The following is a 17,893-nucleotide window of genomic DNA, read 5'->3' as shown; positions in this document are numbered from 1 at the left end:
CACTGCCGACAGCACCCCCCAGCGCTCCGGGACCCCCTCCGATCTCGGTTCCGGGCGTTCACACCTTGCGAGCCTGTGTCCCCTGTGTCAGAAAGCTTCCGTCCCCGACGGTCTTGCTCTCCGACTTAACAAGAAGCAGGGGTGTAGGCACCACACTGTAGCTGGAGGCACGTATTCGGGATCGTCTCCGGGTAAGCTTGGCAGACAGGCACACAGGCTAAGAATGAGCAGCCCCTTTCATCTGGACACACGATTTACGGAACAAAAAAAGATTTCTGAGGTGCCGTGCTGTGTATTAGAAGATTCAAACATCGATCTCAATGACTCTATCTTTGCTTCACGTCCCATGTGGTTTTCAAAACTGTTCCCTGTCCTTCACCACGTGGGTTTCTCAGCCCCTCCGCAGGGGTCACATAATTACCTCACTTCACACACCGAACACAGGCCCACACAGGTCAGCGGGGCCCGAAAGTCACGGGTTAGTAAGCGGCTTGGGACTCAGAAAGCAACAGGGACGTCACCTTCGGGGGACAAGAGCACGCCAAGTACCCAGATCACGTCCCCGTGCAGGCCGACTGCGTGCAGGGTCCCGGGGGCGCACGAGTGCACACTCGTCACGGGGTGCAGGGGGCTGCGGCCCCGACTCTGCATACAGCACGGCCAAATGGATCGTATTCTCTACTGTACGGATGACACAACAGACTCGGGAGTGAAACACTGTCCGTGCATTAGTGCGAAGAGGTTGGAGTGTACATTCTTTCCAACTCCCTCCCTCTGTTCTAACCACCACCTACCTCCATGGGCCTTCCTCACCACTACAGGTGACCACACACCTATCACAAAGACAACATTTGTTTGTGAACCTCTCTCGTACTTTCTCCTCGAAATGCACTACAGATCATCAGGCACCCTCAACTTGAGAATGGACAGTTCAGCCTTCCCAAGGGAGAAGAGATAACACAGGGCCGTGGCATTACAGAAGAGATGAGGGGAGGAAGAACGTCAGACCACCCATTTCAATCTTTACTTGACAAGTGCTTTCTTCCGTTCTTTCCAGGGGGAAGTGGGGCACAGGGCGGACGGACGCGGCAGGCTTCCCGGATGACCCCAGCCGGGGTGTGCACGAGGAAATGCCTACCTGCCGTCTTCAGATGGCTTTACAGACACAACGGTCAGTGTCGTGAGTCGGCCGGCGACATCTGTCATCTGTCTGGCCACCCAGCCTCCGTGCCCCCTTCCCTCCCTCCAGGAAGAGCCCCAGGCCCCCAATCGCTGTCAGGGTCCGCACTGCGCACAGGAGGGAACACGCACCCGGGCAGGACACACAGCTTCACCAGAGCCCTTCACAGCAGGACCGGGCTCCCACCTTCCCAGTCCCCAGGGTGACTCACTCCTCTGCACGGATCCCCCAGGTAGGTCTGGGACCAGGCCCCTGGACTCGGCACGCTCGCTCTCCCCACGACATCGTCACAACACAGGGCCCCAACCACGTTTCTCAGCGCGGGTCCAAAGCACACCAGCTCCAAGTGGGAATACCCCGCACTGCGGACGTGCTGGGGGAGGACGCCGTCACTGGGCACAGCACGTGTCCACGGTGCTTGCCCGTTCCCACGGCGCTCACGGTTACCTCTGGAAATCCTACAGAAAAGCACTTTCCACCGTACCGAGCTTCTTTGTGTGGCTGCTCACCGGTGACTGCGGGAACACTGCCCACGTTCGCTACCGCGTCTCAATGACACGGGCTCTCGAGGGGTCTTCAGGGAGGCACCGTGGTCACGTGCTCGGGCCCAGCAGGAACCTCCCTCTGAGCACGGGCTGCAGACCACACAGCACGAGAAAGCAGTTCCCTACGAACCATGCACGCGGGGACAGCGGAGAAAACACCTGTCTTTTCCCTTCAGACACCTGCCTCCCTGCCCTTCACCCACTCACGGTTCCTGCCGGACAGCTAAAGGGCGTGGACAGGCCGCAAGGGGGAAACGTGCGAGAAGCACCCCCACCCGGGCCCCGTCTGGGGGGAGGACAGAAGGGAGGGGTGCGGGGGACGCTGACTCCATATGGGCCCCAGCGCTGACGTCCGAGCCCCGAGGACCAGCAGGAGGGAAAGTACAGGAGGCCCCCAGACGTCTCTATGCCCCCGGGCCTTCCTCTGGAAGACAGGGCAGCGAACAACAAGGTGCACAGTATATAGTCTCACAGTGAGGACGTGATCCCACACGGAGGCCCGGAGGCCATCAGTCCCGGCTATGGACTCACTCAGTCTCCAGACACCCGCCGGCCCAGCCCTTGAGCAGTGCAGCAAAGGGCAGCCGCTCGGGAATGTCTGCTAGATAACGAGGCTGCTGCCCCCAGGGTACTGACGAGGGTACTGACGAGGCCGCTGGAGGCTCGGGGAGGAGGCGACCAGGGAGAGACAGCCCGACCGAGTCCTGCTAACTGCACGGGGACAGACCGCGGGCCCACGCTGACCGAGCAGTGCGTGCGGGGAGCAGGTGGGACCTACCCGCAGACCCAGGCCGAAGCAGAAGCGATGGGGTGGCGGATGCCCGCACACCTGCTTCCGGGCATCTGTCCGCCTGGGGACAGGGACGCACCTGCTTGCGGAAGAATCTGCCCAAGGACTCAGTTTGCAGGGAGACTCCCTGGGTGCAGGTGAGGGGGCGGGGCCGCAGAGAGCAAGGGAAACTCTGCAGACTTTCTCCAGCCCTTCCCATCCGCGGGATGTCACCGATGAGCCCTGAATCAACATGCAGGCTAGTCAAAACCATCTTGCCTGCCACTGCTCCCTTTCTATTTCGGGGCCCACAGGACACCGCGGCCTTACCTGTCACCCACGTTTCCCCATAAATCATTTTCAGGTGGGGGAAGTGCATGCCCTAGCTTCCGAACAGCACCTTCAGACTTCGAGAGAGACCGATGGCTCAGAAACACTGATGAGCCTCAAGGAGAACTTTAACTTTCACACACAGGATTCAACGTCAGCATGCCATTGTGCAAAACCAATTTTTGGTATTACTGTTGGCAAAGGTCTCAAACCAGATAGGCAGGAGGGATAATTAGCCCATTTGCAGAGCAGAAAAACTTGGAAATGCAAGACATGTTTCAAACTCCCAAGTTGATTTTCTTTTTTTCTTTTTCCCCAAATTGATTTTCAGAACAAAATGACATTTCTTCCTCAGAACAAGAATGACACCCTGAAAGCCAAGGGTAAAAACTCCACGGGCGGGCCTTCCCTGCCAAGTGAGCCACAATCCCAGGCTGCAGAATTCAGCCAAGAGCCTGTTTCTGGCTGCAGGGAAAAAACCTACAAAGTGGAAACATTTTGTCCACATCTCTAAATGCGCATCAGCAAGTGCCAACAAAGCTTTCGCTGCGCCTCATTCCTGAAAGAGAAGAGGGCACAATGACTGATGGCTCCAGGGCAACAGGCAAAACGCAGGACCAGCTCGTGCAAACCAGGACTCGGGGCCACCCTACCGGTAAGAGGTAAGAGGTAGGTGGCTCGGGGACAGGAGGAGCAAGACTGAGACTGCCTTTTTCTGTAGTTCTGACTGCTAAACCATGTAAACAATGAAGTCCAAAAGAAAGACGCAAACCCTAAAATTAAGAATAATCAGAAACAGGGGCACCTGGGTGGTTCAGTGGGTTAAGCATCTGACTCTTGATTTTGGCTCAGGTCATGAGCCCATGGTACCCGGGTCTGAGCCCCACGTCAGGGGCTCTCTCCCCCTCTCTGTGCCCCTTCCCTGTGCCTGCACTCTCTCTGGCTCTCAAAATAAATAAGTAAACTCAAAAAAAAAAAAAAAAAAGAATACACAGAACAAATAAACCTAATATCAAATTGTGTATGGTTATGTTACCAATCACATTGCTTTAAAACTCATTATTCTAAGTGCACAGTCTTGGGACACATTTTTTCTAAAACCCAGGAGAACTGCAAAGACATTCTAAAACGTCACTGCATAGGATGACTAAACCAACATGGTATTACGAACTGAAACTGTTTTGTGCGTATCAAGGAAACACTACAGACATCACGAGAAGTCAAAGTTGTTTAAGAGACAGGAGACACCAACATGAAATAAATCAAGGGGGAAACTAAGGTTTATTGTGAACAGAAGAAACACCAACATGAAATCCAAGTTTCTCTTCTTACAAATATTTTTGTCTGGCTCTGTCTCCAGAAAGGACCTCAATGATGCCAACCCCAGCGACAATGAGCATGCCTAGCTCATTTGGATTTCCAAGTATCACTTCCACACTAAAAGGAACCCAGGCTCCTCAGAGGAAGGATTTCAGATCTGAGGCAGGAAAAACACAAAGTGAGCCTGGGACAAATTCTTGCGCCAGAAAACAGAGTAATGTTCAAAGACTAACAGGGCCCTGGCCAAAGGACACGGGAGCCACTCTGAGGGGGACAGCAGAGTACCTAAGGAATAGGGATGATAACGGACCGTGGCACACTAAAGAAACACAAATCCGAGTGTCCACAGCAATTCCAAGGAGAGAAGAATGACAGGAGTGCTCTTCACGGAAGAGGGCCTGTCGGTCCACGGAGGAGGACAGAGGCCGAACGATCCCCTCTGTAGCTCCCACGCGAGAATGGGTGTGCGCAGGATGCCAGGGACAACGCGGCCCACGGGGAGTGCCCCAGGGACTAGGGCTGTCACAGGCTCCGGAGGGGGTGCACAGAGAGACTCGGAGGGGTCTGGCATCATCTGGCAGTCCAATGATCCTACCTCCGACCACCAGAACGGGGCCACCGGAAACCACGAGCCTCCGGAGGTGATGCCCAAAACGGGGGAGACGAGGTAAGGCTGGAGGGCCAAAGTGAGAGGCGTTAAAGACCCGTGGGACGGGGTTACGTGGCATTTACACGGCAATACGGTTTATAACCAGCATATTACCCCTATGATTGCCTAACCAACAAGACACGTAAGTACAGCAAACTGCTAACGGCAAGGTCACTGCCTGCAGTCTCCTCCTCCCTCTGGATAAGAACGCTTTCCCCAGCAGGAACACTGCCCGTCAGAATACGAGTTTGTTTGTTTGTTTTTTTTTTAATGTTCATTCATTTTTTTAGAGAGACAGAGACAGAGTGTGAGAGGGGAGGGGCAGAGACAGAGGGAGACACAGAATCGGAAGCAGGCTCCAGGCTCTGAGCTGTCAGCACAGGGCCCGACGCAGGGCTCGAACCCACGGACCGCGAGATCATGACCCGACCCGAAGCTGGCCGCTTAACCGACGGAGCCACCCAGGAGCAGAACAGGAGCGGTTTGGAGGGTCCTTGTACACAGGGCAAACATGAGTCCCCAAACGAGCTAGTTACCGAGTTGCTCAGCAACACTCAGCACTAAGGGCCAGCAGGCAGGACACAGGTTCAGGAAGAAAGGCCGTCTTCTCAGAGAGCGTGGCGTATTGTACACGGATGGGGCAGGACGCCGGCATCTCTGCCCAGCGGGAGGCGCCCCCCGCTCCACAGCCAAGCTGCTGCAAGGCGAGTGGGGCCGGCGCAGGGAAGACCGCAGGACCCGGCCCCTCCCCGAGCCCACCCGAGTGAAGACAGGGTACAGACCTCCAGGGACCTCACAGATGGCCTCTGAGACAGGCAAGCTCCACGCCACAGGACCCACGGACCGGCAGGGAGAGGGAAGAGCAGGAAGGAGGCAAAGCCGTCTCCCGGGCTTCTGACCACCGGACCGGAGGGCAAGCTGCTCCGTTCCCAGGACGAGGCACAGGTGTGGGGAGGAGGGCGGTGGCCCCTGCGGAACTCAAAGAGCCCACAGTCCGCCCAGATGGAGCTTCACTACGAGGTGCTCGGAAAGGCGTCCGGGAGACAGAGCGGGGTGGACGAAGGAGAACACAGGGCAGCAGAACCTCCCAAGGAAAACCGCCTCCCCGGGTATGACCCACGCCGACCCATGGGACGCAACGGCCATCGGGCAGCCGCACTGTGCACACGTTCCCCCTATTCCACCGAACCACACACTCCCATGCCCTTCTACTGCCCCGTCAAACCGCATACGTCTCTGGCGAGGTACCTGCAGCACAGACTCGGTGTCAGCACCTGGAACGGTGCCTGCCACGCTCTCAAGAAACAGGGGAATACTTTCACGTACGCCTTGTACCCACACACGTAAAATTACACACGCTGCTTTTAAACATTATGTAGTTCCGTACAGGATATCAAGACGCACACTGTCCTGTGCTTTATGTGATGGGTGATGTGAGGGGCTTGTACCTGTTGCCTAAAGCACGAATCTTACAGCTCAACCCACAGGTTAGAAGGAGCCACTCTACCCAACGGCGTCTACACTGCATCCATTCTTGTCTCCTCCCCCAACCCACTATCCACCCAGTACCAGCACCAGCTTTTAAAAAATTCAACCAAATCCTGCCAGTCCCTCCCCCTGAGGCCACAATGCCCCGGGGCCCTCAACCGAAAGCCCAGCTCCTGGCGGGGCAAGGCTCTGTCCCACCACCAGCTGCCTGGCGCCCCACCTGGCTCCCCTTCCATGGCTTAAAACAAAGCCAGGTTTGTCCTTGACCCCGGCCTCTGCCCCTGCAGTCGCAGTGCTGGGAGAGTGTTCTCTCAGCCTCAGCCCCTGAGCAATCTCTCCCACAAAGGCCTCTCGTGGACCACAGTGTGCCAGCAGGCAGCGTTTCCTCCTAACTCCTTCCCTCTTTCAGGTGTGCCTCCACCACGGTCTCCGAGGAGCACAGAAGCCGGAGCCCGGAGCCTGTGACGGTGCAGAGTCACCAAGGGGCTCAACAAGGGTGGGCGGTTGTGCCTGCGCAGATGATTCAGGTGCAGCAACACAGAAACCCTTGTGGTGGGGGCTGCACTGCAGTTGAGGGGCATCCCGCCCCCAGCCTGCTTCAGATTCTGGGTCTCCCACTCCCTGCCCCTCCCCTGCTTACACTCTGTCTCTCTCTCTCAAAAACAAACATTAAAAAAAATTAAAAAACAAACAACACTGATCAGACACTGTGATCAAGTCACAGAATAAGTGTCACTTAAGCCATCCATCTCCTCAGCCTGCCCTGTATGGCCAGATCGTCACCACAAAGCCTGCCCTGGGCGGGCGCCCGGCAGGGGAGCACGGCGGCTCCGGGGGCTGGCCCGCTGACACCAGCACCACTCCACGGACACGGGCTGAGCGTGGGCAAACTGGAGATTCAGATTAGAAGAACCACGGGTACTGGGCCAGGACTAGTGGGTTTCGTTTTCTCCCGTACCAACTGGTGGTGACCAACACGTTTACTGTGACTTCTAGGTCTTCCCGCCTTCACTTACACACATGAGTAGTCTGTGAGCCAACCCATCACAGACTAGAAAAGACGAATACGATTTTAAGCGTGTCTGAAGGCATCGAAGAGATACTGAGGCGGCCACGACCGGAGGGACTGAGACCGCAAACAAAAGGGAAGCCCACTGAGCCAACTCTAACATTCAGAGTCCTCTCTCTCCCTCAAGGCATCGGATGATTCTGATTTTCATCAGGGATTTGAGACAATATACCAATGAGCTGGAAAGGAAACATAACGGAAAGCCAGGCAGAAAGTCGCAGCTAACCGAGCTCTGGACACCACAGGGAGGCACAGAAAATGACCCCGGCACTCAGCAAGCACGGCCTGAGAAGCTGAGCCTTCAGTGATCTCACGGTGCTGGGGAGAAAATAACCGGGGTTCGGGACCTACCACGAAGGAGGGGCCCTGGGAAACACTCAGGGCCTCCAGATGGAGATCCTGGAGGGTTCCATGGGGGTGGGGGGCAGCGGGAAGGCAGCTCACACTGCGCCTTACAAAGCCTGAGCCCCACTCTCAGGTCACTCGTGCCCGACTGGGCCCAGAAGCCTCCCCACGCGGGGTGTGTCGGATGAAATGCCAAAGGAATACAGCTCCACGAAGAGCCTCTACGCTTCTCCATAATGTCCCACATGCAATTAAAAAAAAAAAAAGAAAAGAAAAGGGATGCCTGGGTGGCTCGGTCGGTTAAGCATACAACTTCGGCTCGGGTCATGATCTCACGGTTCATGGGTTCAAGCCCTGCATCAGGCTCTATGCTGACAGCTCAGAGCCCGGAGCCTGCTTCGGATTCTGCTTCTCCCTCTCTCTCTGCCCCTCTCCTGCTCATGCTCTCTCTTTCTCAAAAGTAAATAAACAATAACAAAAAAAAAATTTTTTTTTAATAAAACAAGTAAAAGAAAGAAAGAGAGAGAGAGAGAGAGGGGCACAGGGTAGCTCAGGCTAGTCAGTTAAGCATCCAGAACTTGGTTTCCACTCAGGTTTGTAAGTTTGAGCCCTGGGTCGAGCTCTGTGCTCACAGCATGGAGTCTGCTTGGGAGTCTCTCTCTCTTCCTCTTTTTCTGCCCCTCCCCTGCACTCTCTCCCTCTCTCTCAAAATAAATAAGCAAACTTAAAAAAAAAACAAGGTATAACATAAGGACCAAAAGAAAAAAAGAACAGAAACAGACCAGGAGGAGACCCATAGACTGGAATTACTGGATGCAAATGTCAACTGTTCAAAAACATATTTGACAAATGGGAAATGTTCAGAAAATCAAAACAGATTCTAAAACTGAAAATTATTGTAGCTAAAATTAAGAACTCAATCTGTGGGCTTAACATCAGACTAGACACGGGTGAAGAGAGACTCAGTGAACTGGAAGATAGGTCAGTAAAAAAATATACCTAGACAACAGTCAGAGGAAAAAGTCAAGAAAATAGAGGAGCTCGAGGGACACACAGGACATGGTAAAAAGGTCCAACGAGAACCCTCAAAGTAGAGGAAACACAGAATGGGGAGTACTAGATCCCTACAGAGATAAGAGTCAAAACTTTTCCAGAACTGATAAAAGAACCAATACAGTGACTCCACAAAGAATGCCTGAGGGAAAAAGATGTTAAAAGTCATGAGAGGAAAAAGATACCACCTTCCATGGGACAACAACACTAGCAGCTGACTTTTCAAGAAAAGGAAAGGAAGCCAGACGATGGATTAGCATCTATAAAATGCTGAACAAAAATAACCACCGACCTGGAAGCCTTTACCTAACAGTTCTTCAAAAGTGAAGGCAGAGTAAAGATTGTTTTGGGGGGGAAAAAAAAAAGGACAACTCACCAACCAAAGACACGAACCAAAAGTATTAATGCAGCTCTTTGAGGAAAAGAAGTCTCTGACAGAAACATGAAAAAACAAGGAGTGCGGAACAACTTCACAACAGAAAGGGTAACTATGAGAACAAATCGTAACAAGCATTAACTGCACAACGCCAAAACCAATCTAAAATTTATAAATATTACCCGACAAAGAAGGTGAAGGGGAGCTCAGTGCAGTTCAAGTGTCAAAGGAAAGAGCAGGGTCAGGGAAGGAGTGCAAATACTGAATCAGGCATAAGTTAAAAATGCGCCTGCATCTAGCAATATATATATATTCCAATAACCTAACAGAGAAGTATACAATTTAAAAATACGTCATACTTCTAAAAGAAGGCCAGAGAGGGGCACCTGGGTGGCTCAGTTGGTTGAGCGTCCAACTCTGGCCCAGTCATGATCTCACAGTTCGTGAGTTCGAGCCCCACGCCGGGCTCTGTGCTGACAGCTCAGAGCCTGGGGCCTGCTTCGGATTCTGTGTCTCCCTCTCTCTCTGCCCCTCCCCAGCTCATGCTCGCACTCTGTCAAAAATAAATTTAAAAAACTTAAAAAAAAAAATTTAAAAATAAATAAGTAAAAGAAGGCCAGAGAGAAAAAGAACACAGACCTGGTGGGACAAAGAAGACGCTGGTAATACGGTTCATGTAAACCAACGTATCGGTCATTACATTTAAACAAACACTCCGAGCAAAAGGTAAAGACTGTCAAATTCATTAAAATAAAACTAAGCATACACCATCCACAAAGGTCCACCTTAAAATGTAAGGTCACAGACAGATGAAAGTAAAAGATACCCAAAACCCTACCGAAGAGAAAACCGATGTGGCAAATAGGACCAGGCAATAAAGGAACCTCTAAAGCAAAAAACACTACTAGAGACAAAGAAGAACATTTCGTGACGAAAGTTCCGTCTACCAAGAAAACAAGAGTTCCAAATTTGAATGTACCTATTAGTGCAATCTCAAAATACATAAAAATTGACAAAAATGGAAAAGGAAAAATAGCCACATCCATAATCACGATGGGAGACTTGAAGATACATCTCTCAGTATCTGACAGAACCGACAACAACAGAAAAACCAAGGGAGGAGGACGGGGCTGTCCAATATGCGGTCACGTGCTTTATTTTAAGTACTTGAAATGAGGCTCCTCCAAACTGCGATGTGTGGAAAGTATAAAATGCACACCATAGTTTAAAGACAATACGATAGGGGCGCCTGGGTGGCGCAGTCGGTTAAGCGTCTGACTTCAGCCAGGTCACGATCTCGCAGTCCGTGAGTTCGAGCCCCGCGTCAGGCTCTGGGCTGATGGCTCAGAGCCTGGAGCCTGTTTCCGATTCTGTGTCTCCCTCTCTCTCTGCCCCTCCCCCGTTCATGCTCTGTCTTTCTCTGTCCCCAAAATAAATAAACGTTGAAAAAAAAATTAAAAAAAATAATAATAATAAAGACAATACGATAAAAGAGAATGCAAAATATTTCATTAGCTTTTTCTCACGCTGACTATACACCGAAATGATATTTTGGATATGCGTGTTAGTAATATTATTAAACTCATTCTCACCTATTTCTTACTTGATTTAAAGTGGTTACTAGAATCTGAATTACATCATTAACAAACTTTATCTAACCTATAAATATAGAATACTGCATTCCCCACAATACACATTATTTTCACGTGCCCAAGGAACAGTTAATGAAAATGAATATATGCTAGGCCATTAGGAAAGTCAACTCATCTCAAAGGACTGAAATACTGCAGGGCATATTTAGGGATTGCATTAGATTAACAGTTTATATCCTCCCAAAATTCATCACCCCCAAAGTGATGGTACGAAGACAGGGAGACTTCTGGTGGTGACCAGTCATGGGCGGCTGAGAGAGCACCGTCACCCCTGCCACCACATGAGGACAGGGAGAAGCAGGCTGTCGATGAACCAGGAAGCTGGCTCTCACCTGACACTGAATCTGCAGACGCCTTGATCTTGAGAACTTCCCAGTCTCCTGAACTATAGGAAAGAAGCTTCTGTTGCTTATTAGACAGCCAGCCTATGGTATTTTGTTACAGCCACCCAAAAACACTGAGACAGATACCTTCATGGAATTAAGCTAGAAATCAGCACAAAGAGAACGAGAAAATCCCCCTAAACATCAAGATGTGATATGCTCCTAAAAATTGTTATGAATTAAGAAAAAGATGCCACAATGAAAGTTAGAAAATAGTTTCACATAAAAGACAATGAAAATCTGGCTTATCAAAACTTGGGAGATCAATAAAGGTGTGCTTAAAGGAAAACTTACAGCTTTAAAATACATATATCATAGGGACACCTGGGTGGCTCAATCGGTTGGTGACCAACTCTTGATTTCGGCTCGGGTTATGATCTCAGTGCCACGGGATCGAGCCCCGAGCCAGGCTCCACACTGAGTGAGGAGCCTGTTTGAGATTCTCTCTCTCTCCCTCTGCCTCTCTCTCCCCTGCTCACATTCTCATTCTAAAATGAATAAACAAACAAGCAAATAAGTAAAATACATATACTGGAAGAGAAGAAAGGCTAAAGATCAAATTAAATATTTAGTTCAAGAACTAGAAAAAAGAACAGCAAATACAAAGTAGACAGAAGAAAAAACAGGGGCGCCTGGGTGGCGCAGTCGGTTGAGCGTCCGACTTCAGCCAGGTCACGATCTCGCGGTCCGTGAGTTCGAGCCCCGCGTCGGGCTCTGGGCTGATGGCTCAGAGCCTGGAGCCTGTTTCCGATTCTGTGTCTCCCTCTTTCTCTGCCCCTCGCCCGTTCATGCTCTGTCTCTCTCTGTCCCAAAAATGAATAAACGTTGAAAAAAAAAAAATAAAAAAAAAAAAAAAAAAAAAAAAAGAAAAAACAGACCAGAAATTAACTCAATAGAAAACAAATATTAAATAGCAGAAATCAAAAGGGCACCCAAGTTGGTTCTCTGAAAAAGAGACAAAGCACCAATTACCAATATCAAGAATTTTTCAAAGGAAGTATCACAACAGATGCTGCAGAAAGGAAGGATATTATAAACTACTTTCCACTTATTACTTGGAAAGTCTGGGTGGTCTGAGCAAATTCCTAGAAAACAAAATGCCTTATCTAAACAGACACAAGAAGAAATATAAAATCAGAAAAATCATATTTCTACAATAAAAAATATGAATCTGAAATTAAAAACCTTCTCACAACAGCACCAGCAGGTTTTGCCTATCAATTCTTCCAAAAAGTAAACACAAAAAACTTCTTCTGGGAAAGCACAAGGTGTGCTTCCTCCCTTGTTTTATGAGAGCAGCACAACCTTAACCCCAAAGCCCAGCAAGGCCGGTACCAGAAAGTACAACTGAAGACCCGCCTCTCTCATGAATACAGATGCAAGAATCCTAAGCAAAATATTAACAAATAAAATCCAGTGAAAAGAGAATATATATTCTTGGGATTATTCTAGAAGAACAAGAACATTTTTAAGTTAAACCACATTATAAAAAAAAAAAAAAAAAAAAAAAACACTTGTCCCAAAAGATGGAGAAATCACATTTAAGAAAATTTAATATAATTTAATTGATGATTAAAAAAAAAAACTTAGGAAACTAAAAATAGAGGAGAATTTTCATATTTTGGTAAAAGTATCCACCAATAAAGCCACGGCAGGTGTGTCATATGTAGTGGTAAAATACTGAAAGCTTTGGGGCACCTGGGTGCCTCAGTCAGTTAAGTGTCCAACTCTTGATTTCAGCTCAGGTCATGATCTCACAGTTTGTGAGTTCGAGCCCGACATCAGACTCCGTGCTGACAGTGTGGAGTCAGCTTGGGATTCTCTCTCTGTCCCCTTCTCTCTCTGCCCTTACCCCATGCACTCTCTAAATAAATAAGTAAACTTTAATAAATACTAAAGATCACCTTGCTGGAAACCAAAGCAAAAATGAACTATTGGGACCTCATCAAAATAAAAAGCTTCTGCACAGCAAAGGTAACAATCAACAAAACTAAAAGGCATCCGACAGAATGGGAGAAGATATTTGCAGGTGACATATCAGATACAGGCTTAGTATCCAAAATCTATAAAGAACTTATCAAACTCAACACACAAAAAACAAATAATCCAGTGAAGAAATGGGCAAAAGACATGAACAGACACTTTTCCAAAGAAGACATCCAGATGGCCAACCGACACATGAAAAAATGCTCAACATCACTCATCATCAGGGAGAGACAAATCAAAACCACAATGAGATACCACCTGACACCTGTCAGAATGGCTCCCGTTAACAACTCAAGCAACAACAGATGTTGGTGAGGATGTGGAGAGCGAAGATGTCTTTTGCACTGTTGGTGGGAATGCAAACTGATGCCGCCACGCTGGAAAACAGTCTGGAGGTTCCTCAAAAAACTAAAAATAGAACTACCCTACGACCCAGCAATTGCACTACTAGGTATTTACCCAAGAGATACAGGTGTGCTGTTTCGAAGGGGCATGTGTACCCCCATGTTTATAGCAGCACTATCGACAACGCCCAAAGTATGGAAAGAGCCCAAATGTCCATCGATGGATGAATGGATAAAGATGATGTGGCGTGTATGTATATATATATATATATATATATATATATACAATGGAGTCTTACTCGGCAATCAAAAAGAATAAAATTTTGCCATTTGCAACTACATGGATGGAACTAGACTGTATTACGCTAAACGAAATTAGGCAGAGAAAGACAAATATATGACTTCACTCATATGAGAACTTTAAGAGACAAAACTGATGAACATAAGGGAAGGGAAGCAAAAATAATATAAAAACAGGGAGGGGACAAAACAGAAGAGACTCATAAATATGGAGAACAAACTGAGGGTTATGGGAGGGGTTGTGGGAGGGGGGATGGGCTAAATGGGTCAAGGGCACTAAGGAACCTACTCCTGAAATCATGGTTGCACTATACGCTAACTAATTTGGATGTAAATTTTTAAAAATTAATTAATTAAAAAAATCACCTTGCTGATAAAAAAAAAAAATACCGAAAGCCTTTTCTCCAATATCTGGAAGGAGACAAGGACACCTCTTCTCACCACTTCCATTCAACACTGTACTGGAGGCCCTAGCCAGTACAAGGCAAGAAACATAAAAATGGTTATACTACTTGGAAAAAAACAAAAGAAAGTTACCAAAAGGCAACACTGAGAGAATGGAAGGCAGACACACACAAGAATGTGAAAACATCTGCCATTCACAGATGTTCAAAATACATAGAAAGAATTCCTTCGAATCAATAAAAAACAAAACAGACAACCCAATCATAAAACGGGCAAAAGGCAATTATTTCACAAAAGAAACACGCAAGTGGCCCAGAAGCACACGGGGGCGGGTCCCGAGGGAGCAGCACGTTTGCACCACACCTCCCAGCACCCGGGCCCCGGCACCCGGGCCCCAGCACACAGCTCACACACGCGAACCGGCACCAGCAGGCATCGGCCAGCCCCGAGCGCCCGCGCACCGTTGCTGGCGGGGAACAGACCCACGTGCCACCACTCACGCCCCGCTCCGCCGAGCACACCCTGCAGAGATGTACGCGGATCCGCGGGGCGGCCTCTGCACGAACCGGAGCACCCGCAGGAGAAAGAACAAACCGTGCTGTGCTCGCACACTGGGCCCTCGACGGCAGGGGAGGACCGGCACAGCCACACGAGGCAAGCAGGCGCATCGCGCGCGCACAGCGCTGAAGGGTTAGCCCGTCGCGAAGCCAAGAACATGCCAAAGCAATCACTGGTGAAAGTCAAGACCGTGGTTAGCTCTGGGGGACGTTCGCCGGGAGTGGGCGGGAGGGGAATTCTGGGAAGCGCGGGAAGGTTCCATTTCTTCATCCAGGTGGTGGTTCCAAGAATGTGTTCGCCGAGTGAAAAGTTCACAATCGTGAATGTACATTTCAGTGAGTTTTTCTGATTATGTTACAGTTACAATTTTTTAGAGTATTATTACTCGCGTACGGCACAAGCGCACTCACTTTACTTACGTACCTATCCGCCCACACTATCAGCTGCCAAATGTGAGACGGGGATCAGGAGAGGGAAAGGTCCGGAACAAGTTTACTCAATGGTTCCCGTGTTTCTGAAATGCTGGTCTCCGGTCCTCAGGGGAGGTGGGGAGGCAGGGTGGTGGAGAGGTCCTCAGGTCGGGGGGTAGGACGGTGGGGAGGGGGGCAGAAGGGGAGGTGGGAAGCCACCGTTGCATTCTCCACTCAGCGAAGCACTCCCAGGCTGAAAACAAATCACTGAGCGACTGTGTCACCACCCCCCCTGGTGTGACAACCTCTACTGCACAAAACTGCTGTCCCTTCCATTCTGTCATGATGTGGTGCGTGCTCAGTCTTTCAAAAACCTAGCTGCTCAAACACAGAAGCATTTCATATGCACTTCGGTGCACCACCTCAAGTTCCACTGAAACAAATACAATTACAAAACAAAGAAACAAAACTACGAAAAACGAAAAACGAAAAACGTACAAGCACAGCGAAATCCTGGTAGAGCTTCACTTGGCCTGCGCTCTTGAGCTCGCGGAAATAAAACCTGGCCCGGACACTCCGGATGATTTGTGAGGCTCCCGTGAGAAAGCCGTGACGGTTCTCTGCCCCAAAAGAAAAGGAGCGCTACAGGAATAACGTCAGGTTATTGTTGCTAAAAAGGAAACGCAAACATTGGGCTTATCGACCTTTCGAGAGAGCGGACCGCAGCCAAGAAACGCATTCGGGCTAGCAATTATTCATTTACCACCTGCGCACCGCAGACCCGCACACGCGTGTACGCGGGATCCCGGGTAAGCCGAGGGACGCCAACGTGGCGCGTGAACACCCAAGCAGCCCCCGTGCCTCCCGCGCGCTCGGTGCCACTCACCTTCCGCCTGCCTGGGCGACGCTTTCGGCCCTCACCCACCATTACATCCTCGCTCAGCTCCGCCAGAAAAAGCCACGACACGCCTGGCCCGGGGTAACCTACTCAGACCAACAACTTCAGCGTTCTCTCGAGCTTTACGATTCCCATCCGCCACAGGGAAAGTTCCAAAGGAATTAATCTCAGTCTCACAGCCCCCATAACAACTTCGGTTTATAAAACACGGGTGTTCGTATAAAGACGGCCTGTGAAAATATCCTTCCTGGGAAATCAATCCAGTCTGTCCATTAAATTTCATTAGAAAATTGGAAATCTGTGACAAAACCCGGGAGAAGTACACGTGCAGCAGGAAATGGCCTAAGATGACAGAAGAGAAGGCACCACGCAGCTTGGTTGCCTCACGGCCCTTTCCCAAAATCTCTAGGGCGGCGTCCCCCATCTCCACGGTTCCTCCTGCCTCCCGAGGAAAGGGACAAGCGTCACGAGGCGCACAGAGTAAAGCGCCTGACTTTAGAGCACCGCGGACTCTGTTCCCCGCCGGGGGGTCAACTCTGTCCGAATGTGACTTACGAAAACCAGGACCACCACTTCACAGATGGTTACGCACGACACTCACCCAAAATATTAACACCACGAAAGCCGATACTGGGACACGACGTTTAGGAGGAGAAAGTCTGAGAGGGTGCAGGTGAAAAGCATCCGTACCTGTGGAAGGGCAGTGTTGAGCTGTCTCTGCAAGGAATCTCTTTCATGACCGACCTCATGCAACTTCCCCTGGGTCAACGCCAGCGTTTCCTGAGTCTCGCGCAGCGTGTCCAGGAGACGGTCCCTCTCCTCCAGCATGGACACCATCAACTGCTCAAAGTGGGAATCTGCATCCGGCTGCGAAGGGGAGCCCGACCCGTGGGTCCCGCTTCCTCCGGGCGGGCCTTCTGCCTCACTGATGGTCGGCATCACCTCGCACATCATCTTGAAATAAAAGACCCAGGCTACAGTCATCAAGCGCAAACCAAAGGCTCCCACAAACCTGCAACTTTACGGCTATCTGTAGCTAATAACTGAAAGGTTGGCGGCCTTGTTACTCTCAGAGCTGGCTGTTACGCTCTGAACAGACGAGAAGCCGGGAAAACACCACGCCTAAGTGCCAGAACACGCGAGATGAACACGTCTGTACGGACAATAATCCAGTTTAGGGGTAAAGACCCAAGCCTACCCCTCCCCTAAAGGACAAACCCTGTGGCATTTTGTTTGCAAAGCTGTACTTTCTAGTTGTTGAAAACAAGTGTGCTTCTGTAAGCTTTTTTTTTTTTCCCCCGATTTCCCGGTGGGGGGAGAGAAAAAGTCAACACGCATGCCACCCAATCATTTTTCAGGAAGAGCACAGAAGGAGCATACAGCCAGTAAACCTGACAAGTACAAAATCCATCAGGCATCTTACAGGAATGTGTGCAGTCAGCTCCCGAGGAGGGCTGACGGCTCCCCGAATTCTCGGGCTGGATCTGGTGCAGCGCTAAAAGGAACTGGATTCCTTAAGGGCCGGGAAAGGTGTTTTCCAACGGCTGCAAACGAGCAACGGCCAGTCAACCTAACTTACGTAAGTTAACAGCCAGAAACAAAAAAGAGAGAGAGAGGAGGAGGAGAAGGAAAACTTCCACAAATGAAGCAGGTCGCTCCGGCCGCGGGCGGCCAGGAAGGAAGGAAAAGTGAAAGGGGAGACTACGAGCCGCTCCCAAGGGTCTCCAACCGCACGCCGGCACGAGGGCCGGGGGGCCGGTTCCCGAGGCTGCGCCCGGGACAAGGCGATGCCCAGGGCTGCGCGCCGGACGGCGACAACGACCTCCGCCCCAC

The 17,893-nt window shown here is 50.2% G+C and overlaps 1 protein-coding gene across 8 annotated transcripts in view; it reads right to left on the bottom strand.

Annotated features, from left to right (window-relative positions):
• PPFIA1 (PPFI scaffold protein A1) overlaps nt 1-17,779 on the bottom strand; it is an 88,936-nt gene extending 71,157 nt beyond the window's left edge. The window contains exon 1 of one of the 8 annotated variants that reach the window (XM_040466059.1): nt 16,751-17,779. In XM_040466059.1, coding sequence (XP_040321993.1) covers nt 16,751-17,044 — 294 coding nt within the window. In that variant the 5' untranslated portion in view covers nt 17,045-17,779. The remainder of the gene's footprint in view (nt 1-16,750) is intronic. The other 7 variants (XM_040466054.1, XM_040466051.1, XM_040466052.1 and 4 more) reach the window with 7 other exon arrangements.
• Nucleotides 17,780-17,893: the final 114 nt, after the last annotated feature.

This window comes from Herpailurus yagouaroundi, unplaced genomic scaffold, assembly GCF_014898765.1.
Source record: "Herpailurus yagouaroundi ecotype Mexico unplaced genomic scaffold, PumYag 569, whole genome shotgun sequence".
Taxonomy (NCBI): domain Eukaryota; kingdom Metazoa; phylum Chordata; class Mammalia; order Carnivora; family Felidae; genus Herpailurus; species Herpailurus yagouaroundi.
The sequence above is the reverse complement of the archived record's forward strand: the minus strand, read 5'-3'. Positions and strand labels throughout refer to the sequence as shown.